Genomic DNA, 25,984 nt, shown 5'->3' on the forward strand with positions numbered 1-25,984 from the left:
ACCTACCGCATGGCGATCCTTTTACAAGAATTAATGACTTTATTTATTTTTATTTGTTAAGGGACATTTTTTCGGATTAATTTATATTTTTCGTTTATTTTATCTACTTTTCCGTTATTATATTTTAATTTCGTATTTACGTTCTTTTTTGTGTTCAATTTTATTCTGTTATGGTAACTGAAGAAGATCGTTAAGAAACGATCGAAAACGTTATTATATTATTAATTTTTATTAGCTGGATTATTAAAGGTGTGTTTTATTAGTAAAAAAAAATGATGCTCATTGTAAAACCAACAGAATTCATAGTAAGAATGCAATTTTTAGTAAAAAAGAACTATTTTTGATTTATTATGAATGATTTTATAAGAATAAAAATTTTTTTCAATTAAAATGCTTAAATTGCAGAAGCATTAATAAATTTTAGAATTTATTAATGCTTTTTTCTGATATGTTACTTTTAACATTTGAAATTTAAAAGAAAATGTTCATTAGTTATTTTTTATGCAAATTCATTTAATAGTGTGATATTTGCAAAATATCTTTTGATATAAAAAATAAAACTACAAGAATTTAAATTATTAAAGATCACAAGAATAAACTAATAATTAAACCAAATTAATCACTTTTTAGGGTTTAGTTTTAAATTTAATTTTTCATAATTAGATTGATATTTGCACAATGACATGTTATCCTCTTTTCCTAGTGCTTTTAAAGCTAATTATTTTAAATAAGTAGTATGGATGCTGGCTTTATAAGTAGTTTATTTTGAAGGTACTGTAAATATTTGTACTATTAATGTAAAAGAAGTTAAATTAAAAAATAAGCTGAACCTTTAATTTATCATATATGTATAAATAAAGCATACAAATTGTTCCTTTTAGCAAAATTAATTTTTATAACCAAAACTATAATGAAATAAAAATATTTGCATATTCTATAAATATTTAATTTCTAAGTAAATCAGATAATATTTTATTAATACTTGCAAAACAGAAGCTCCACAATAGATAAATTGAAGCCCAGTTTCAGCAGAATCAATACCTCCAGTAGCAAGTATTGGAAAACCAGGAAGAACTTGGGAAATGGCCGAAACTGCTCTTAAAGCTACTGGACGAATTGCATTTCCAGAAATTCCTCCATATGTTGTTCGCTTTTCTAATCCAACTGCTGGCCAAGGACTAGAATCATTTTTTAAACCCATAAGACCAGATAAAGTATTGGTTGCTGTTACTCCATCAGCTTTACCTAAAATAATTTTATCTTTTTAAATATTAAGTATAAGATAAAATATATTTTACTAATTTTTAGTTTTTATATCATTATTATTTTATAAATTGTTAAAGACGCTTGGGACAATAATTAACCTAAGATTAAAATTCTCTAATTATATAATACATCTGTTATTAATAGTTGTAAATAAATTATCACTCACATTTTTATAGTTTTAAATTAAATTTAAACAGTTTATAAAAAGAGAATGTGAAAAAAATTGTTGTTAGTAAAATTACAGAAAATACTATGCTATAATGATTATTTTTTATTACCTTCATAAGCAGCTCTTGCTATTTCTATGATATCTGTTACATTTGGAGTTAACTTTACAAAAAATGGAATTTTTACAGCTTCTCGTACCCAAAGGCTAATATCCTTAACTAATTCTGGTTTCTGTAAAATTGTATATTTTTAATAAAATATTTTTCTATTAGTATCTATATTTTTGATAAGTAAAAATATTTTTATTTCTTGAACACCAAATCCAATTATCAGAATTAATTTATTAAGCATTTAATTTCTTGAATCTTTGATCTGATTTTAATTTTGAAAATTAATGTCAGATGAAAGAAGATTGTGTTAAATAATAATTTTATAGTTAATAGTTTAATTAATCTTCTTAGTATTTTTTGAAAGCTAGAATTGATGAAAAAATAGCCATATACAAATGATGCATATTAATTACTATTAATAATCTATTTTAATTAATATTAATACTGTAATATTTAATATGCATCATATTCAAAGAAATTTACAGACTATGTCCTAAAAGTTCATAGACTAGTTTAGAAAAATATATTTATGTAATAAGAAATTTAATTTCTTGAAGAAATTATTTGAAACATATTTAATCTACAGAAATACAATTTATTTCAATGACCATAAAACTTTCCAAAGACTGCTAAAAATCCTTCTTTGAAATAGCCTGCAGAAAGTTGTTGTTTTTTAAATGTTTTAAGTTCTCTCTTTCAGTTGCAGATTCAGTATAGGAAAGGAAAAATAGTCATAAATGATAAATGAGTAAGAGATGAGTAAGAGGTGATTAATTAAAAATAATATCAATTTTGGATGTATTGTAAATGAGGACACTACCATGTGAGAGTAAACAATTGCCTTTTTCTTAATAATGTGAGTAAACTCTTCTCATTAAACACTTCAAAACTTCCTAGTTATAACAGAAAACATTAGTTAAATGAGCAATTATTTATTGTGACATCATCACAATGTCAGGCTGCAATTTTTAATCATATTTTTAATTTATTTAATTTAAAATGTATGCCTTCCACATCAAATTAGTGGTTGCTTGCCCCTGCACATCATACTTTTCCTTTAACAAGAGTTGTGCTGGGCATATATTAACTGCTTTCAGGGAAAAGTTTTGAATTGAAATAACATGACTTCTGGTAAAAACCAGAAGTTCATATATAGTTAATTGGGGCCTCCTGCCTCTAAGGATGTCATATCTGGTCTCAAATTTTATCTATCTCCATTTTTGAGATTAAGAAAAGATAGATGACAGTGGGAATTTATAGGTCTGCAATATTTTCCAATTGCAGCCCAATAATGATAATACTAGTCAACAGACTGAGTCAACGTAAAGAAGTAGCATACAAGCTCCATCTGAGCTAGCATTCATCATTACAACTGTCACTATTATAAGTATATTAAATTCAGATTATTGCATTACTAATCTGAATTTTAATATACTGAATGAAAGCATAAATTTAATATAGTGATTTAGATTACCAACAAATGAAACCAGCCTTTTAGGTCTTTGATTGATATAGTTATCCAGTAGATTTCTATCTTGAAAAATTTGTGGACAGAATATATATTTAAATATGTTTTATATTGTACAAATAAAAAATAAGTTATTTCACAAGATAACTTATTTTTGAGCCTTTTCGTAAAGGTTAATTGCAAGAAATGTTTCACATAATAAGTATTTTTGAAATTATAAAATATTATTTATCATTTAATAAATTTTTAAGAAATAAGGAATTGTATATTATAAAAATTCAATCCTAATTATATCCATGATTCATTTTTATGCATCTATTCAACTCTTCAATGGTACTTTTTCTTTTCTATCAATCATAGATATTTAACATACAAGAGTAATTGTACTAACTGAGTTAGTACAATTAAAATTTGAAATTCTTATCATCTCTTCATGAAACAAAATTGAGAAAACACCAATGGCATGCCGTCATTGGAAGCGGTGGAAGCACCGCTTCCCTTGTATTTTATAAAATATAAATATATATTAATTTTAATTATATGAAAATAATCGCACAATATTTTATTATAACCGCATTATGTATCTTATTACAAATTTCTGTACTACACGTGAAAAAAAAGATAAGATCGCTATTGTATATTCGAATATTAGTGGTGGAGTGAAAGCGCTGTATTGTCAGCATCTAAAAAGCCAGATTCGCGCATGCGCTTTATAGAGCATCAACCTCACTCGGTTTAGCTGGTGGAAGCTTTGGACCTTGGGTGGCTGCTACACGTATACCGCATCCAATTCTATCCAGGACCGGTTCTGGGCTGTTAGCAGCCTGCCCGCTAGATATTTGGCCGCCCTCACGGATTACGTGAATCACGAGTAGATTTATAACTTAATCCAACCGATAAGAATTTACTGGTATGTTTTTATGATAGTTCTATATAGTTGACAGGAGTTTTAAAAAATCCATTAAAATATTTGATATGTTTATTCCGCTCTCCGATTTTATATTACTCACGGATTTTAATGTTAAACCAGTGATATTACGATTTCGTATGTCCCATCTTTAAGGGGATGTAGAAAAAAGCGTGTACAATTCTTGTATAATGTTAAAAATTTAAATGTTACTTTGACAGCGTCATTTACAACTAAATTTAATGAATGAGAGAGATGCACGAGGTACAGATAAAGTTTTAGAATTTATTTTCCTTAAATTTACGATTTATGTATCCGTTGTCATAAAAATTTGTCTTTCCACTTTTTTCCAGAGACTACAAATATTCGAGTACAAAGTAACCGGTTTCGACTTATTTCTACGTAAGAAGTAGTTAAATAATTAAGATATTTGGGAATTAGGGACATAAATAAAACCCTGCTGAAAGAGCCAGAATATTACTTAAAAGCTTAACCGACCCAATCTCTAGCCGAGTATAATGGAGACTGATTTCTTCGTATTATTAATTTTAATGTAATAAAGACAGAAATTTTTCCAGTTCGATGAGAGTGACCAAAAAGTTGTAAATTTTGGAAATTTCTGAAGACCCTTGGTCCTAAAACGAATTAGTTAGAAAACAAATGACGATTAAGTTTAAGATTTAGATTTTTAGAGCTATGGTGAGAAACGTTTAAAATCTACAACAGACCTGTCGCGTCCTTTCAGATATACTAGTGATGCGACAAAAGAGGTATTTGACATTGACCGGTATCAACACCCTAGGGATTTGGCNATCTTTAAGGGGATGTAGAAAAAAACGTGTACAATTCTTGTATAATGTTAAAAAATTAACTGTTACTTTGACAGCATCATTTACAACTAAATTTAATGAATGAGAGAGATGCATGAGGTACAGAAAAAGTTCTAGAATTTATTTTCTTAAATTTACGATTTATCTATCCGTTGTCATAAAAATTTGTCTTTCCACTTTCCTGAGACTACAAATATTCAAGTACAAAGTAACTGGTTTCGACTTATTTCTACTTAAGAAGTAGTTAAATAATTAAGCAATTAGGAAATTGGGGACATAAACAAAACCCTGACGAAAGAACTGAAATTTTACTTAAACAAAAGCTTAACCGAACCAATCTCTAGCCGAGTACAGCGGGGACTGATTTCTTTGTAATATTACATGTAATAAAGAGAGAAATTTTTCCAGTTCAATGACAGTGACCAAAAAGTTGTAAATTTTGGGAATTTCCATGGACACTGGTCCTAAAACAAATTAGTTAGAAAACAAACGACGGACAATCTATTAAGTTTAACATATTTAGATTTTTACAGCTATGATGAGAAACGTTTAAAATATACAGTACAACAACCCTGTTACCTCCTTTTAGGTATACTAGTGATGCGACAAAAGAGGCATTTGACATCAACCGGTATTGGCACCCTCGGTATTTGGCAGCCCGCGTGCACGCACATATCAGGACCGTCTCTGATTCCATCCATTAGGTACTTGTAGGGAGCTTTTTGAATAAGTGGATTGTTTTAAGATTTAAAAAGTAAAGAATATTTTATTTTATTTTTATGTACGTTTCATTACAAACCTATATTTAATTATAATTTTCTTTAAAAGTATATTAATATAATTGAAGAATATTTTGTACCAGGTATGTACCGGTACATCCACCACACATTTTATTTCACCAAGTAAGTTTTTATTAATTTATTATTTTATAATTTTAGCCCTTATATTGTGGCTAGAGATTCGGAATGTAATTGTGATATAAAAAATACATTTAGAGAAGTCTACGGTTTTTACTGGCTTATCGAACAAATGTTATGAATGGACCCTTGACCATCACTGACGTGCAATTGACTGATTGCCCCAGAAGTCAGCTTCTTACAGAAACTCAGCTTCCCTACCATCAAATGTTACAGCATGCCACTGGAAAACACACACTGATATATCCAACATTCTATTTCTTAAATACAGTGGTGCCTTGTATAACGTATGCCTCGAATAATGGACGCTGCGAACAACAGACTTTCTGTTTGGCCGTTATGTGACTCGAGCAATGGACTGGCTGCAAACAACGGACTCTCCATTCGGCAGTTACGTGAGGCTAACAACGGTCTTTCTGCGAACAAGTGCAAATGATGTTCCCACACTTTTGCCTTTGCCAATGACCATCTGCTATTTTTATAATATATTATTAGTATATCTGAAGTACTGAGCTCCCGTTGGGGTTCGGCTTGCTCCCTTGTTTATTACATACATCACCTCAGTGCAGGGTATTTACATTTATTCAAGTGTTGTGCAAATCATGGTTTCTAAAAAAACAGAAAGGTGATTTCAATTGAAACAAAGCAAGACATCATCAGAAGGAGTGAAAGTTGACAAAAACTTCCTTGTCAAATGAGGAGAGGTTCAGGAGTTTACCAACACTCATTATCCAAACAGAGCTGAGGGCCAACAGGATCAATGATCTCTACAATGACACCCTTGCCCGTCATTTCCAACAGGTGTTGAAGAAGAGAGAGAAACAGACCACCTTGGACAAGAAGCAAGCTGCCAAAAAACAAAGAATGGAACAAGAGGAGATGACCCTGCAAGCTCCGGTAGCCTTTCCTGAATCTGACTCTGATTAAAAACAATAAAAAGAGACCTGTTGCAATGTGTAAAAAGTCTGTATCTGTATGAATGTGTAAAGAAAGTGTTCCTCCACCTCCTCCTCACAACATCTGATTACCTGGAATAATTGGTGACTGCTCCATTTTCATTTTTTTTATGGTACAGTACGGTTATTTTATGCTGCGGAATGAATTATATGTTTTAACATGTATTTCTATGGGAAAATGCGTTTTGTATAACAGACTTTTCACTTAACGGACATGCACCTGTAACAGATTAAGTACATTATACGAGGCACCACTGTATTTGATTTTAAGTAAGCAATGAATAAAAGTTAAAGTAGTATTAACTTAATAAAAGAACCAAATTAAACTTTTAAATGTTTTCAATACAAATAAGTATAAATAATTCTTTAACCTTTCTGCTTTATTATAGTTTTTATAACGAAATAATATATTAAAACTGAAATATTTTATTTATTTACAGAAACATTTGTGTAACTGGATTGATTTTTGGTAATGTTGGAATTTAATGGTTTCATGTGTAACTGACTTAATTTTTCCAGAAAAAATGACAGGAATTTGCTGGAAACTAATTATGTCATCAAATATTTTAAACAATTTTTATGTTCTGCAGATTTATTGACATATTATGATATTATAATGTTTTTTGAAACATAGTTATGTAAATTGGAATTTAATTTCCATCAACCAGACATTTGTTATATTTTCTATAGAAGAAAAAAATACTTATTTTTACTATAAGAAATATGTATCCATGATATCATGTCCTAACCATAACAAAAATGTAAATTGGAATTTGGCAACTTTGATGTTTTCAGTTTGTTCTGATAAGGAATATAGTTAATGGCCATGTCTACTACATACTTGCCCATTAAACAGCTAATTAAAAGTGCATGTGCAAAGAGATATTAAGTATCCTTACAACATATCTTTATTTTAACAATCAAATTTTTTAGAACAATTAAGTAAACATAAGAATCTGTAAATGTGTGACACCTTTCTCATAACAAAGCAGCAATATTCAAAATGAATACATACTCCATAATATTGTCAAATATGAAAAATATTCATACTGCCATGGTCTTTACCACCATACTGAAGTAGTGGTGATATTTGATTTGAACATTTTTACATTTAAAAAGTTTCTTACATTTTTAAACATAAAAGTACAGCCTAACCATTCTTAATTTGTTGTTTAAAACAGAATTTATAATGAATTAGCAATAAAACTCTATTTATTTTTCTTTGGATTTTCTTTTCCTGAAGAGACATGAGTCCACAAATGTCAAAGAAAATTTGAGTAAAATGCAAGAAAGATCTAGTTAAGTAGGCAGAATATTTATGAAAAGAAAAGGAGAGAAATAGAAAAAACCAAACATTGGAAAAGCTTCCTACCATAAAGGAAATAACAACTTATGCTCAAAAAATAAAAGATAAAAAATGGTATAACATTAAAAGAAAGTACCAGAAGAAAAGAAAAACTATCAACAAATTTTGCTCAGGTACAAGATCCTATTTTATGGCATCATTGCATCACAGAGTGGAAAAGGGAATGGGATCATTTACCACAACAACATATCTCCTGTCAATTTATTCCAGACATTGCAAGATGCCTTACATGGAAGTGGTTTCATCCACAACACCAGATCTTGTAGATGATAACCGAACATGGATGATTTAATGCATACTTGAACCATTTTCATCACAGTGACACGAATTGCTGCCCAATCTGCGATCTGGGGTGAGACATTATCTTCTATCCTACCCAATGTTGGAAGATATCAGGCACATACTTAAATTTCAAATGAAAGAGGACAACCATAACTGGCCGTGCGAACTAGAATTACTAATATCCAGCAAAAGTTACTTCAATCTTTTTAACATCATGACCAAACTTTACATCAATAGGAATCTAATACACTAAGTATGGTACATCTTATTTTTATTTTCTTTGTACAGTACATATGCAATATTTTGCTTTGTTTTTGTTTAATAGCTCTTTGATGTCGGTTTTTTTACATTCAGCATGTGTTGACTGTGTAAATCATGTACATTCTTCTGACTGTGCCCAGTGGTGTCAGGTGACTAAAGAATAGTTTGTCTGTCTGTAGTATCATTCATAACAACCATCTGTTGCACCTATGCCTATCAACAGGGGTGTCCGCAGGGCTCCAGGTCTGGACTGTTGCTCTGGAATGTTCTCTACAATACCATCTTCTGCCTTTCCAAGGAGGCCCCAGCAGACTTCCAGACAAATATTCAGGAATATGCTGATGACACCACCATCTTAATGGTACATTCCAATCAGGAGGTGCTTCAGGCTCAGATGAACAACTTCCTCAAAGTGCTCTCTAACTGGTGTAACAAGAACAAGCTCATGCCAAGAGTAGCTGTATAGTTTTCCCAGGAGAAACCCTCTGGCCAAGAAACCAACAATAAAAATCAAGAATGGGAGGATTAAGTATGTCAGTTCTATGAAATATTTAGGGGTGATCCTGGATGTAAAGCTTAATTGGATTCCACACATTCAGTTTGCCCACGACAAGGCCCTTCTTGCTATGCACACCCTTCGTTCCATCTCCCAGAACACCTGAGGCCTAAGCCCTAAGGCTACAAGGATTTTATATGAAGGTGCCATCACACAATCATCGCCTATGGCTGTGAGGTCTGAGGCAAGGAGACCATGAGGGTGCATGTGAGGAGGAAGCTGCTGACAGTGCAAAGATGTACAGGACCTTTTCCACTGAAGCCCTTCTGATTATCACAGGGCTCACACCAGTTGACCTGGCCATTAAAAGGAGATACTGGCAATTTCATTTGCTCAGGAGTCAGCAGGGCAATACTACCTACAAGACCTTCCAGCCTAGTGAGTTACACACTCCCATTTTTGACCTTTGGGAGAAGGTCATTGAGCTGGGGATTGATTGGGTCTCTCTGCATAACCTTGTTCATCCAGCAGACCTTCCTAATGTAAACTTCTATCTGGAGGCTGATAGGGCCCCTTGTGGCTTTAATATCTACACTGATGGTTCTAGGAATCAGTCAGGGACTGGATGTGCTGTAGTGGTGGTGAATGAGGGAAGGTGCTACTTCTATCAAGGGAGGTTCTCTTTGACAGCTCACTGCAGTGTCAACCAGGCAGAATCCCTGGCGATCCTTAAGGCCCTTCAACTTATTGATGAGAAGGGTCTCATAAGCATTTCGAGCTGCTTCAATATTATTTCTGACAGTAGGGTGGCCCTCTTACAGCTTAAAAGCAGGAATATCCACCTCTCTATCATTAGGGACTTGTTTAATACTATCTCAAGTATTGGGCCCAATACTCTTCTTGAATTTTGCTGGGTTAGGGATCATAACAGCAAGGGCAACAATAAGGCAGACCTTTTGGCAAAGAAGGCTGCCTCTGAGAAGGATAACCCTTCTTACAACCACATCCCTCCATTCTAGGTGTATCATCAGATATCCAATACCCTTAACAGCATATGGCAAGATCACTGGAACTCGTGTGACAAGGAGAGGTTCACACACCAATTCCTTCCAGAGGTGACCCTGCTCCCACACTTTGTCCCCAGCTTTTCTGTCACCCAGCTCATTACTGGGCATGTTGGGTTCAGGTCTTACTTTGTTCAGTTCCTAAGGCAGGACGGAGGCACCTGCCTTTGTGACAACTCCACCCTGGAGGAACCTATCCACATTATATTTGACTACCCACGATTCGATCAGATTCACAGAGATCTGATCACTTCTACCATCAGGGAACAAATTGCCTGGCCTATCTGTTCAAATCTCTGCTCAGCAACAGGAACATCTTCACGGCATTCGTCAGGTTTTCAATGAAAGCTATCAGTAAAGTGTGACAAGATCAGCAAAAAAAAGGACATTACCTAACATGCAAGATGCCAATTCTTAGGCATTTCTCACATGGACAGCATCTACATAATGTTTTACTATTGTATATTACTGTGTACTGTAACCATTTGTGGTTGGTTTATTTTCTACTGCTCAATGTATAGCATTTATGTGCAGATGGGCAGCCGTACTAGTGGTAGTTTGTTTTTAAATCAAGAATTTTGTATTATTGTAGTAATTGTGCATAAATGTGTATTCTGTAATGTGCCTCTGGTCTCATGGTCAGTATATTTTTTATTTTATTTTGTCTATCAAACGGTACGGGCATGTGTGTATAAGCTCTGTTCTTTTCCTTTTCCCCTCTCACCCCTTCCCACTTCTTTCTGTGGCTATATCCTTGGGTCTAAGACCTGCAATTAAAGTATTACAAACTATAATTCCAAAAGGATAAGCAAACTTTTCAATGATTAATGGAAGGCACTATCTCAGGGAAGTACTAGTTGCTGATGGAGGCTAAAAGGTCTTATGCTCCAGATTTGAGAACAAGTAAAACAGCATCTGTCACCTCTTTTATTGCATTCTCTCATTTAAATGGCAAACTTCTTAGTTCTTTCCACAACAGCGTGTCTTTACTATCATTCTTAAATGGCCCTATCATAACAGATAAAAATAGGAAATACTTTTTCTAATTGTTAAATGCATTTGTGTTCTCACTATGTTGACAGTAATGCTTAAAGAATACAGAATATTTTATCAACTTACTTATGGGTTTTACCTGAATCAAATATTAACTGAACTTTTAATGAAATGAAAATAATAAAATTTTGAAATCCTTTATACTAATTATCTTATTTAATATTCCCTAATTCATTTTCCAAAATAATTTCAGGATTAAAAGTATAAATATAAATTATCTAAATATCCATTGAAATTTAGTTTTAAAAAATTTATTTTATTTTATTTAAAAAAAATTTGTAAATGCCTGTTACAGCAATGACATTTGCTCAGGTACAAGATCCTATTTTATGGCATCATTGCATCACAGAGTGGAAAAGGGAATGGGATCATTTACCTACATTACATTAGAAAACTTTAATGTATTCTTTGAAAATGTGAATTTTTTGATGTGCATACTTAATATTATTCTAATACAACCCTCATGAATTGATTTAGTATGATTTGATTAGTTAATTTATAATTTTAAAAGACTATGAATTACCAAAAATTGGCTCTAGTCCTATAATATTTAATTGACACTGTTTGTTTTGATATAGAAAAATTAAATGCCAATAATTTCAAAGTTCTAACACATATTTAATACATTAGTTTTATTAACTTTTAAATATAGTAAATGAAAGTAAAGTAATGCTTGCAAAACAAACAATAACAAAAAAGGAAAACATTAAAAGATTCTACATTTGAACACTTAAGAAAATTGAAGCATTGTGCAATGTACAGTACATTATAATCATATAATGAAATATTATTAAATTATATTGTAATTTTAAATAAATTTTTATTTTAATATTCACTTATTTGTAAATTGTAAATTATATAGCCAATCTATTAATACATATGTAATTAGAACTTTAAATCATTTTTCTTTAAAAAAAATCTCTATTTATTAAATAAACTGATTTTTCATTGGAAGCTTTGTTTCAAATACTGAGTTCATTACAGAATGCATTTCTACAATAAAGATATTTTCCTAAAACTTGAATAACAGTCTTCTTATGAATTAAAAGCACTTTCTTCTGAAATATTGCACAGAAATTATTGTGAAATTCCAAATGAAGAACTAAAACTAACAGTAGATTTAATTAATATTATACTACAAAACTAAATGAAACAGTCTAAATCTTTATAAATAAATAATTTTTAATTGATGATTTTGCATCAATTTCCAATTTAACCTATAATATGTTAAAAATATTTCACAAATTTTTCCACAGTTTCAATCCTGACAAACCATTTATACTATACCTGACCACATGCAAGACCCATTCCTCTTTCTCCCATTCCATGAGGACAAGACAAATTTAATTCTAATGCATCAGCACCAGCATTCTGAAAATAATTGTAAATAGAAAAATATTTTGATGTGTCATAATTTTACAAGTCACAAAGTCTATTTATCTTTAAAATTATGCTCTCAATTATACTTGAGTTTATTTATTAAAAATCTTTTAACAAAGCAGGCCTACTTATGAATAATCTACTTATGAATGTTCAACTTATAAACAATTTGACTGTATGTCTAAAATTTAAATTTTGCACGAATTCTGAAGTTCTCTTGCCAATAAATAATAAATTTTTAATAAATAATTAATGTGGATTTACTTCTATTGCATGTTGTCATTTTTTGTTTTCGTGTGAATTCTGACATTCCATTGCCACTTGTGAAGTGGTGTTGAAAACATTGGATTAGCAGTAATTTTCACTATTGTTTGAAATTTTTATAAACTTTTATGATTAGTCCTTCAAAGATGCATCCAAAACATAATAGTAAATCTAGCAGTGGAGATAAATGCAAGTGTGGCTCCATTAGCATGGAAACTAAATTTGACATTATAAAACTAAGTGCATTAGATGGAAAAAAACCCACGTTTAAAACAACTGTTACTAACCAGTAGCATTAATTTAGAAAGAACATTCATACACAGAATAACCATGTATTGATAGTATTAGTTTTAGACTTATGACAAAACCTTGAAAACTTAATGTTTTGTAAGTAGGGAAGCACCTGCATTACAAAATTATCTATCTATTTATCTTTAGCTACATAATTTTATATAGAATATATCAATTTTATAAAGTTTCTGTAAGGTAATTTTTGTGATCTAAAAATGATTCTCAGGCAAAATGCTCTTAGTAAATAGATAAATAAAAAGCAGTATTTTCTCAAAAGAAAAAAAATTAATACTACTTCATTAACATTGAACAATTATTATAATTTTACCATTTAAGATATGTAAAACGATGAATATGTTTATCTAATTTTTTCACTATATCAGCATTGTCTGCCTATTATAATGATATCTGTACTGTTTATTGTATTAAAATACAAGAACATTAATATTAAATATGTTTCATAATTTAATATTAATGTTCTTTATAATATGATATTTTGAATTCATAATCAAAACATATCAAGTATATAGAGATTTTTTAAATTATTCTTTTTCTTAATAAAGGATTACCAAGGATTGTCAAAGAAATAGGATTACAATAAGTGATGTGGCATCTGATATGTGAACTCCCTGTTGCTACCAGGTGGAACTAAGAAAATTACAAAAGGAAGTTCAAACACGTGCCTATACCTTTTTCTGTTCTGTGCTTCATCTGCTATGAACTGTGTAACTGTAACTGAAGTTTGTTGATGATAGAGAACCACAGTTATATTGTAATTAATTTTCATGTACTAACTGAATAATACTAGGTTTCATATTTTTTGTACTTTTATAAACTTTATTAATATTAATTTCATTTAATTAATGGATTATAAAAATTTAACATTTTACCTCTGCCATTTTTGCTAGCTCTTTCAATGAAAGCTATCAGTAAAGTGTGACAAGATCAGCAAAAAAAAGGACATTACCTAACATGCAAGATGCCAATTCTTAGGCATTTCTCACATGGACAGCATCTACATAATGTTTTACTATTGTATATTACTGTGTACTGTAACCATTTGTGGTTGGTTTATTTTNTTTTAAAAATATAAAAATTATAAATCCAAAACTTATTCATGTTTTTAAATAATACATAATAAAACAATATAAGTGTGAAAAATAATGATATATCTAACTTTTAACTTTTATATCACGTTCACAAACTTTTAAATGCTTTTAAAAAAGACAAATTTGAAAAATAAAATCTATATTTATTCATTATGCATGTATTGAACAGATATCAAATTGATTTTATACAAGATTTTTTTAAATATTTGTTTCTGATGACTCCAAATATTTTTTATGGGGTATTATGATACTTAAAATGTGTTAACTTTTAATAATTACCTAAGTATTGAAATGTATACAAATATCATAAAAAAAAAGGTATAAAATATCTATATTTATCGATATAAATACAGTAATCATAATAAATTTTTATTACTATAAATTACAAATAACTAAATTATTTAAAAATAATAAAATAATTAAAGTTTACTCTTTCAGAATTACAAAAAAATCAAAGGTTAAATTAAATTAATTAACTAATAACAATAATAAATTTTAGAACCTTAAATTAAAACAGAAAATAAAAAATTAGAAATAAAATCAGTATTTACATTACATTTACAAGTATGTTTAGAATGAATGTAATAATTTTTATGGAATAATTACATAGAATGTGGGACAAATCATTAAACCACAATATAATAATAAAATTTACATGTGCATTATTTACTGATACATATAGTTGAAAATTTAAGACTAAACCAAGAGTAGGGTAGATTTAAAGAGCTTTATGTATATAATATATATTCAGTTTCTATTTAATAGAAAAATCTGAAAAATAACATTATTTTTCCTGACTTAATTAAAAATCATTAAAATTAAAAAAAGATAGCACTCTATGCATAGCGCCAAAGTATTTTAATACCCAAATAAAACACAATTATATTCAATTACCAACTATTAAAATAACTTTTTGATTTATTAAAGTGTAGTGTTTTAAATTATCTTTAGAAAATAAAATTCTGAATTTTTAAAACTCAAATTATAGCTTGCAAAAGATAACATACAAGGTCATACCAACAGGTCCAATTGATTCAGCTATGCCAATCATATTTGCTGTCAACATTATAAATACAATTCTAATTTCAAATCGCTTGCCTGTGACACTATCAAACCAATATCTCCACTAACTCTGGAAAATGTAACATTCCAACAAACACTGTTCATGTACTGTACAGTACATTCATAATTTGATGCTGCATGTTTGGATTTGTCATTAGTGTACAGTAGGGATTATTTTTGTATTCAATAGTATAAAAATATATCCATTCTCCCTAAATCAACAATGTAATCCTTATGTTGTAATGTTATCTGCATGCAGAGAGGCAGTGAAAAAAAAGAACTTGCACAACATAGTTATGCATAGTATAGCATGCCCACTAATTCTTTTCTGAAGAAATGGTGAATGTCATGTGCTAAAAATGTTTTCAAAGGAAGAGGTGTGAAGAGTGTTATGATATGAGTATGTGGTTTTACCTTGACTGAAATCCATGAGAAGCTTATAGAAGTGTACAGAGACAATGTCATGACAATGTAAATGGTTCAGAAATATCACTTGTTTGCAGAAAGACAGGATAGCATGTCAAATAATAGTAGTCAGAGATGTCCCATTGCTACCACATCTGAGATAATGGAAATAAAAACAATGCACTGGTTTATAAGGGTCAGTATAAAGATGAGCAATATCGTCCATATCGTGGGCATCTTGATTGATTCTATCCATGCAATCATCAAAAAACCTTGCACTATTGTACACTTTTGTCACATTGAGTTCCATGTCAGCTCACTCCTGATGTGTTCACATTGAATAGAATACAGCCTGAACTGCCTATTCCAGAAGTGGCAAACTGTGGCACATTGGGAGAATCAACTGGCACATAACATGTCATATGATTTCAGTTTATCACCCATCTTTTTCAATAATCCTTTCAGTTTATCATCTGATCATCCTTTTTTTCAATCAGCTTCTTTATATTTATTACAATTAAAACATTTTTATTTTATTTCTTTAAATATTGTTATTCAAAGTCCAAAACTTTGGCATGCATAAATATTATTAAAGATAGTATGCTCACTATATGGCACACGGACTCAAAAACATTTGCCATCTCTCGTCTATTCTGTTACCAGAATGCCAGTGATGCTTTCCTCTTACCATGGTCACAGGAGATGAGAGCTGGGTCTATTATTTCATTCTAGAATCCAAATGTACATGAATGGAATGGAGCATCCATTTCCTCCAGTGAAAAAGAAGTTTAAGCTTGAGAAGTTCACTGAAAAATCATCTGGCTACTGTCTTCTGTGATGCTACAGATATTCTGTGAGAATTTGTGGAACTAAGAGAACTTATTACAATAAAGTATTGTAAAACCTTGCAATGACTTTGATCAGCAAACTGTCACAAATGTTCAAGACTGATGGTGTGCTCTGGCTGAATGACAATGCTTCTCCTCATATAATAAGATGACAAAAAGAAATTGTGAAACATAAATGTAAACATCTTTGACATCAGTTTGGATCTTGTACAGAGTGACTTTCACATATTCCCAGACATATTCCTAACACCGAAGAGTTGTGAAATCATCTGATCATCCAGTGCAGTTGTGTCAAATAGCCATGAAGGTGATAATACAATATGATTAAGACAGTACAAAATTACAATAACAGTTGATTTAATAAGGAATAATAACACAATGCACAAAATAAAAAAAAAGTTTGGATGCCAACTCTAGGGCGTTTTCCCAGCTCTTCTCAAGAAAACGAAAAAACAAAAAAAAAAGAAAAAAAAAACTGACACATTGACTTGTGACAAAACAAAAAGATTCCTGCATCATACAATTTTGTTAAATGGGTGCAACTGTGTACTACAAAAAAAACATTTCTTGTAACTAACTTATAACTATAGAGATGAAGTGGAAAATTAAAATAGACAAAGGAAAGGAAAAAGAAAAGGGTACCTGTACTTGGTTGATTCCTTTTTCACAGAGATGATTACTTTCAATGATTCTCAGTGAAATTTCCTTGTTTGTCCTTTTTGGGAAGGTTAACACATCCTTTTATCAAAGGAGACTGTCTCCATCAACGATTAATTGAAGCCTCGGGATTCATGTTGCATGAAGCCTTCAAGAAAGTCCCTTGCTATGGTCAGGATTGACATCTCTCCACTGTCTCCCACTCTCAACACCTTCCTGGTACAAAAAAACAGTTACCTCTCTCCTTTAGGCTCTTAGGCATATTATCTCTCCACGAGACAGTTCAGAACATCAATCATCAACCAAGTGAAGTAGAAATGAGGACAAGAGAAGATTCTAGAAACAGGAAAAGACAAGAATTGAGGACAGAAGCTACAAGCTAGAATATTCTATTAGAACTTAAAATTATGGCATACAGCCACATAGAACTTGGTAGATCAACATTTCTGAACAAACCAAAACATGAAAAATGCTGTGCAATTATTCTTTCATAGATAGAGCCCAACTTTCTATGCACAAAGTTTCCAAAATCTGGGATAAATGCCTCAATGTTATAGGCAATAATACAGAGAAGTAGAGGAAGAATGTAGGCAACAATATTATCAGGTCTGTGAAATTGATTTAACTCTTAAATGCATTAAATATTTCGATGTTGATTAATTATTATAATAAATATATCATGTTTCTTTAAGAAACTAATATTCTAAAAACAACAATCTTTAACAAAATAAAATAGAGACAGACTATTTATTGTGTTTTTAGATTTGACTTGTCATTTTATTTTTCCAGGTGTTATAACATCACATTAAAAAGTATTGTAATCATCTCAAATTTTTACTTTCTTGTTACTTTCCTTGCTATTTTAAAGTAACATAGGTTACATTCCCAACTATTATAATATAAGATTGTAATAGTGTCACATTTGATTCTCTGGATTCTTGGAATTGTGATGTTTTGACATCTATAAACCCAAAAATGCCAAAAAACTGTTACTCAAAATATGTGTGTGTGTTTTGTTTAATATCGCAGGATGGTGTAATGATTAAGAAATGAAAATTGGCATGGTAACTTGTGTATAAGGGGCATTGGTGTTATTAAATTTTGGTGGTATTTCACCACCAAAACTTATCATCATCAATGCCCCTTATACACAAGTTATCAATGCCCCTTATAATCAAGGTTGAGGGAATGGGGTGGGTTGTGTATCATATCTTTAGAGGGGTTGAACTTAATGAAGATTTTACTCATTATTAACATTTACAATCTTTTTATAAAACTCATCCCTACTCTCAAAATTAAGCTTTTTGCCATTTCATAATAATAATATAAAAAAGTTTTTATTACAAAATCTCATAACAGATAGAACCACACAATTTAATTTATTATTATTAATATAAAAGTTATATTTTTAATGAAATCTTATAACAGCCAAGAAAGTTATGTGAAGATCCCGTAGTGTGTAGACCTACAGGATGAACAGACAAAGGGAATTTTAATTTTGCTCTTGATAATTCACAATAAACCACTTATCATACAACTCACCTTTCCCTTTCCTTCCTCCTTTCAAGAGTTTTACTGCATACAACATAAACAGGTAGCCAATCAGCTACTTACATTTGTTTCTTTCCCAACAACTCTTATTTCACCGATAAAGATAACAACAATCGAGTTTACTTAAATACTAATCTTGAGATATGCATGCATTAAAAGGAAATGAGGGAGATGTGTAAGGGTAAGGATTATTGAAGCAGAGTAAGAAGGACGATATAAGGGGGATGTTGTAATTTGAGATGTGTTGCTTGTTAGGGTTAACAGATTTAACTCACTTGAATGTAACAAAAAACTAATGTCCTCAGATGACACTTCCTTCTAGTATGTACACCTTTGGTACCTATTTGTTCAATATTCAAATACATAGTCTGATGGGGATGGATTCCTTCATGGTAATCTTCTCAAAGCTTCTGATCACTCTCACTAGTCCACCTTCCTCCAATCGATGCATGGCCATCTACTCTTCCAAATGCTCCTGCTTCTCTCTCCTGACTTCAGATGGGAATAATGAACAGGGAGAAAACAAAAAAGGTGTCTCACACGCAACCTCCCAGAGTTTATACTTTCCGGGAGGATATCCCGGAAAGTATAAACTCCCTCCCCCATATGACTACTGTTGGCCAATCCAGATGCCAATTTCATATAGGCTGTTGAAAAGGTGATATGTGAGATTAGCCTGGGGTACAACCTAGAGCACCACTTAATTGCCTCAGAATCGTGAGATTCGACTTCTAAATTTTTAAGGAAGACTTTAAAGTGAAAAAGGATATAGATGGTGAAGTCTTTATCCACGTCAGTTAATCTGTTTTCTTAGACTCCAGTTAATCTGTTTTCTTACACGCGGATTAACATGTGTTCATGGATCAACATGGAGAGGATGAGATCTTTTGATTCAGACATAAGGAGACATTTCTTAAACATAAAAATATAGAATATTTAATAAAGCAAAGGAAAAATATACAGATTGGACCTTCAATATATAATTATGATATCATGGAGAGAGAGATCACATTTGGATTCCAAAATCATACTACCTCACTATATATATTCTTCTGTATTCTTTTTATTCATATCGATGTGAATGTTCGTTATTTCTCTATTTCTTCTCTTGTTTTCAATCTTGTCCCTTTTTAATTCTTAGGCAGCACTTCAATAAACATTTTCTTCAACTTGGATAACTTAGAAATAAACTTTGTATGAACTTTGGGAGTTGGTTATGGGCGTTGGTTGTGGGGAGATAATATGGAATACATCCTTCTCTTGTGGAATTTCGTGGCGTACTCCCTGAATAATACTAAAGAATCCCCTTTTTCGATGTTTTTCTCCAATGGGAATATTGTATTCTTCCCACGTGTTTACGAAGAGTGGGGGTTTACAGAGGGTATATGGACTGTATGTGACTCAAAATTTGTGAAGATAAGGGAAAACAAAAACGGTGTAGAACTTCCATTGAGATTCCTTCTCAATGGAAGTTCTACACTGTTTTTTACCGCGAGTTTTACCAGTTTCTTCATTTTTAACTTAAAATTCTTTCATTTAAAATCAGAAATATTATTTCTAAAATTATGGATCTGACATAAATCTTCAATTAATTAAGGGGTTGTTCAAAATCTCACAAATAGCACAGAATGAATGAAGAGATAGAGGAGAAAAAAAAGGAAAAAGGAAAATATATATACATTTGGAGCACTACAGTTATGCAACTTTTTGTTGGATTTTTTAAATCATTTATTCATTCAATCAATATAAAATTTTATTTTCCTATAGTAAGAAAAGCATTTTCTAATTTGAAAAAATAAACTATAAAATTTTTGCACATTTTGCCAATATATGAAAACATAACAATCAGAAAAAAATTATTGCAACAATTCTTCTAAATATTCTGAAATAGAAACTAACAGATGTATCTTTAGTAAGGATTAAATAATGTTGAATCCCTTGGTTTTAAGAAATATTTCAATTATTGTAAACATTTATTTTTTGAATTAAATCATTCTCTCTACTATCTCTACTAGAAAAGTTAAAAAACATATAGAAAATATATCTTTAAATTAAAATTTTATTTTAATTATTTACCTTATCAAGAGAAAATGTCTTTGTCAAAGCAAATCCCCATCCCGCTTCGAAAGCTCGACGAATCATTGGTGAACTAGTTGTTGGTGGTGCGCTGGCTAATCCAAAAGGATTTTCAAATTTTAAACCACACATTTCCACACTTATATCAACTAAATCAATTGGAGTAAAAAATTTTGGAAGAGATGGTTTAAAAGGAACGATTTCATTATGTAGAGACTATAAAATAGAAAATGTTAAAAAAATTCAATGAAATTTAATATTCAATAAATAATACATAGTATATATAAAAACAAGTATCCATCATACAACAGGGTATTCTTACAACATTTTTGAGAATTGGGGAAATTCCAACATGGGATTTCCCCAAATCTCAAAATTTTGTGCTAACATGGTTCGAGAATTGGAGACAATCTATACTAATATTATAAAGAGGTAATGTTTGTAAGTAAGTTTGGATGTAGCGGGTAATCTCTGAAACTACTCATCCGATTTCAAAAATTATTTCATCAATATTTAGAATGGAACTTCAGGGTGGACATAGGCTGTATATTATTCCGTTAAACATTCATATAAATTAAAAGATGTAATCTAGGTTAAGGCTTTTATGTCCAACAGATGGCGCTATGAGTACAACGCCCTAAGTTTGCTTTTCTGTGAGGCATTATGCTTATCTGTGAAAATGAACTAAAGCAGATCATCATCTATCTATCTATATAAATAAAAATGTAATGTTTGTTCCTACCAATTCCTTTGAAATTTTGACGCAACGCTGCATNTTTTTTTTTTTTTTTTTTTTTTTTTTTTTTTTTTTTTTTTTTTTTTTTTTTTTTTTTTTTTTTTTTTTTTTTTTTTTTTTTTTTTTTTTTTTTTTTTTTTTTTTTTTTTTTTTTTTTTTTTTTTTTTTTTTTTTTTTTTTTTTTTTTTTTTTTTTTTTTTTTTTTTTTTTTTTTTTTTTTTTTTTTTTTTTTTTTTTTTTTTTTTTTTTTTTTTTTTTTTTTTTTTTTTTTTTTTTTTTTTTTTTTTTTTTTTTTTTTTTTTTTTTTTTTTTTTTTTTTTTTTTTTTTTTTTTTTTTTTTTTTTTTTTTTTTTTTTTTTTTTTTTTTTTTTTTTTTTTTTTTTTTTTTTTTTTTTTTTTTTTTTTTTTTTTTTTTTTTTTTTTTTTTTTTTTTTTTTTTTTTTTTTTTTTTTTTTTTTTTTTTTTTTTTTTTTTTTTTTTTTTTTTTTTTTTTTTTTTTTTTTTTTTTTTTTTTTTTGTATAATTTTTGCCATAATCCTTCTCAAAATTTTCATGTTATTTCATTAATTAAATACTTTACTGCTTTCATAAATGCAGGTAGTGATTTATTAACAATTTTGATAAACTATAACATTAGAAATGCTTTTCTTAATACATTACAAATATTTATTTAATGTTTTCATACAAAATTTGGTCTTCTAATTAAGAATCTTATGAATTTCTTTTTGAATTATAACTAATAGAAGTTTTTTCTACTACGAAGTCAGATAGCTGCAAGTCATCCCATACAATAAATGAGAACATGGGACATCTAGAAAGTCCTAAAAATGTTCATGACCTTTAGGCACTTGGAACCTTAGGATCCATTGTAGTTTTCTGTGATAGCATCGCCTCAGGTTGATATTAGAACAAATCTCTCGTCCTCATGAAATGCACTACATATGATCGGCTGTTAATAGAGTACATCAATTTAACACAATGTGAGAGCGTGAACAGTCATATGGTAAACAAGTTACAATCAAGGGTTAAGGGGTTTGCCACTACCAAATTGGCTAAACGCCTAGAAATAGGAAATATCCTGATTGATTTTCCTGACACAACTAGACTATTTGCATTTGCTAAAACTCAAACAGGGACAACAACTATGCCTTATTGTCGATAAAGCTAGGGCACCATCACACAAGCTTGAGAAGCTCACTCTCTCTACACTTAGAGGGGTACGCTTATACTATAAATAACCCTGTAGACTTATTAACCCTCCTCAGATAAATCAACTCCCCTCCACAATTTCTCATGGTATTGGACTTTAAATCCCTATATCCTTCGATTCAACTCCTGCCTATCTTTTATGCCCTCAAGGATTGCCTATTCAACATTGTGAATGGTGAAAGCTTACATCAGCAAGTCCTAGAAATGGCACATTTATTACGCTACAGTTCGTTTTTTCAATTCAATGGTACAATATACAAACAGTCCTGACAGGAAGCCCCATCTCAGGAGACATGTGAGATGGTGATAAGACAACTGGAATGTGTACCGTAAACCGGGAGCAGAAATCATATACATATGAGTGGGGTCTTGTGACCCACATCAATAAAAAATTGCAGCTTATAATGCCTTAATTAGAAGGGCGCACACTCACTCGTCCACGCAGCAAGCTTTTCATGCTGAACTGAGATGTACTCATCGCATAGTCTCAAACATAAATTAATAGACAGGTTTCACTGCTCCCAGGAAGCACTCCAAAACCACTGACGTGACAAAGACCGACCTAATGATGAAGAAAGGATCCCAGTCACTTACAACCCGTATCTCAAGTCAATATATATGAAGATAGCTAAGAAGTATCACATTCACATCACCTACAGATGTCCAACCATTTGTGACATCCTTCATAATGGAAAGGACATTCCTAGCTGGGACAGACTCCACAGAATCTATAACATCCCAATTAAAGATCACAGATGCAATAGAGAACTCATGTACATTGGCTCTATGAAATGCTCCTTGAGGATTAGAATAAAAGAGCACATAGCAGACATATGGCACACAGGAACACCACTGAACTTGCCACTTATGCCAGTAACCCCGACATAGAGACGGATTTTAACCAGGCAAGAATTATCCGCACCTCTATATACACGGAACAATTAAGGTGGTTGGGGGCCATATATATTTACAAATGCAGTCTTAATAACAATTGTATTAACCACAAAGAAGAATCAAATCTGTCCATAGCATGGCAAGCACTAATGGATACAGAACTATAAATTATCTTCAATTGCTACCTTCAATAGTGCACATGTCTAATAAGAAGTCATCGGGTAAACATATTTGAATTTCAAATAATGTTCTTTCTTTTTTAATGGCATTATAATGGAAATTCATCACCACCTGAAGAAGAACCATTTGGAATGTTCAAAAAACGTTTGTGGAAATCTAAATTTTTTGTTTTTTAATATTAATTTCACACTGGTAACAGGCTTTGAGGTACATAATTAACTTTACTCCAGTGTTTGGTAGTGTGGACTTGACTATATCATTAATAAATGTTAACAATATATGATGTTTAATAAAAATAATAATTTTAATAAATATAATTAAATTTAAATAATGAAACTTAAAAGCAATAAAAATTTTATCACTAACTAAGTTTCAATTTTATTTTAACTCTAGTCAACTTTACCTGTAAATATCTATGCATATACCACGATGCAATTTTCCCATCATTAACTGATTCAACTGTTGTCTCAGTTATTCCTGTTATATCACCACCACAGAACACCCAGGGTTCACTAGTACACATTGTAGAAAAATCTAATTCTGGAAATCCATTTTCTTTGAACTTCAATGGAAATAGGGCTTCTAAGACTAATATAAATTAAATATAAAAATTTTTATTAATAAAAGTCTATTTAAGCTTCTGATACAAATTTATAATTTTAATAATACAGAGAAATAATCAAAGGACCTAAATTACCAGATTATTATTAAAGGACTATAATAATGCTATTAATTAAATAAAACACTACACATACCAACAAGAAAAACTACAAGAAAGCAAAATTATCATCCATGTTTATTGGGTATCATCAGCCTAACTTCTATTTGATGCCAGTTAAACACATATGAACACATGTGTTTAACTGAATCTTGTATTTTTTCTTGTTGGATTTTGGTTATATATGTTTAATAATTAAATTTTTTAATATGTTTTAAGGGTATGCAATTAGGCCAACATTGTGCTAATAATTATACTAAACTAGTATTAGCTTTTTAAGCTAGGACACAATTATGTTCATTTAATAAAAAACCTTTTAAGTTACCATGATAAGAACGAAAGTCCAAATGACAATAGGTGGGAAGATAAAAACANGTTTTGTTTATGTCCCCAATTCCCTAATCGCTTAATTATTTAACTACTTCTTAAGTAGAAATAAGTCAAAACTGGTTACTTTGTACTTGAATATTTGTAGTCTCGGGAAAGAAGTGGAAAGAAATTTTTATGACAAACAGATACATAAATCGTAAATTTAAGGAAAATAAATTCTAGAGCTTTTTCTGTTTCTTGTGCATCTTCTCATTCATTAAATTTAGTTGTAAATTATGCTACGAAAGTAACAGTTAATTTTTTAACATTATACAAGAATTGTACACGTTTTTTTCTACATCCCCTTAAAGATGGGATATACGAAATAGTAATATCACTGGTTTAACATTGAAATCCGTGAGTAATTTAAAATCAGAGAGCGGAATAAATATATCAAATATTTTAACGGATTTTTTTAAACTCCCGTCAACTATACAGAAAACTATCATAAAAACATACAGGTAAATTCTTATCAGTTGGGTTAAGTTATAAATCTACTCGCGATTCNTTTTTTAAACTCCCGTCAACTATACAGAAAACTATCATAAAAACATACAGGTAAATTCTTATCAGTTGGGTTAAGTTATAAATCTACTCGCGATTCATATAATCAGGCGAGGGCGGCCAAATATCTAGCAGGCGGGTGGCTAACAGCCCAGAACCGGTCCTGGATAGAATTGGATGTGTTATACGTGTAGCATCCATCCAAGGTCCTAGGCTTCCACTGGCTAAACTGGGTGAGGTTGGTGCTTTGTAAAGCACACGCACGAATCTGGCTGTTTGGAAGCTGACAATACAGCGCTTCCACTCGGCCACTAATATTCGAATATACAATAGCAATCTTATTTTTTTTTTCACGTGTTGTATAGAAATTTGTAATAAGATACATAATGCGGTTATAATAAAATATTGTGCGATTATTTTCATATAATTAAAATTAATATATATTTATATTTTATAAAATACAAGGGAAGCGGTGCTTCCACCGCTTCCAATGACGGCACGCCATTGAACGATAATGTAGTCGGCACATATAGTGTCTCAGTTTGTCAATGACTTTATTCACAGCGAAGCATTATTCGCACGCACTT

General features: G+C 30.6%; 1 protein-coding gene across 1 annotated transcript in view; it reads right to left on the reverse strand.

Moving 5' to 3' along the window:
• The window catches only part of LOC111641327 (dihydropyrimidine dehydrogenase [NADP(+)]-like), a 70,331-nt gene that overhangs the window by 14,218 nt on the left and 30,129 nt on the right, over positions 1-25,984 (reverse strand). Inside the window, exons 12-17 of the mRNA XM_023387468.1 lie at positions 24,210-24,394; positions 20,788-21,003; positions 13,970-14,002; positions 12,432-12,515; positions 1,545-1,665; positions 962-1,245 (exon numbers count right to left, since the gene is read on the reverse strand). Of these exons, the coding sequence (XP_023243236.1) occupies positions 962-1,245; positions 1,545-1,665; positions 12,432-12,515; positions 13,970-14,002; positions 20,788-21,003; positions 24,210-24,394 (923 nt within the window). The remainder of the gene's footprint in view (positions 1-961; positions 1,246-1,544; positions 1,666-12,431; positions 12,516-13,969; positions 14,003-20,787; positions 21,004-24,209; positions 24,395-25,984) is intronic.

The sequence above is a fragment of the Centruroides sculpturatus genome, unplaced genomic scaffold (genome assembly GCF_000671375.1).
Source record: "Centruroides sculpturatus isolate CEXI.00-Female unplaced genomic scaffold, Cexi_2.0 scaffold101, whole genome shotgun sequence".
In the NCBI taxonomy this organism is placed as follows: domain Eukaryota; kingdom Metazoa; phylum Arthropoda; class Arachnida; order Scorpiones; family Buthidae; genus Centruroides; species Centruroides sculpturatus.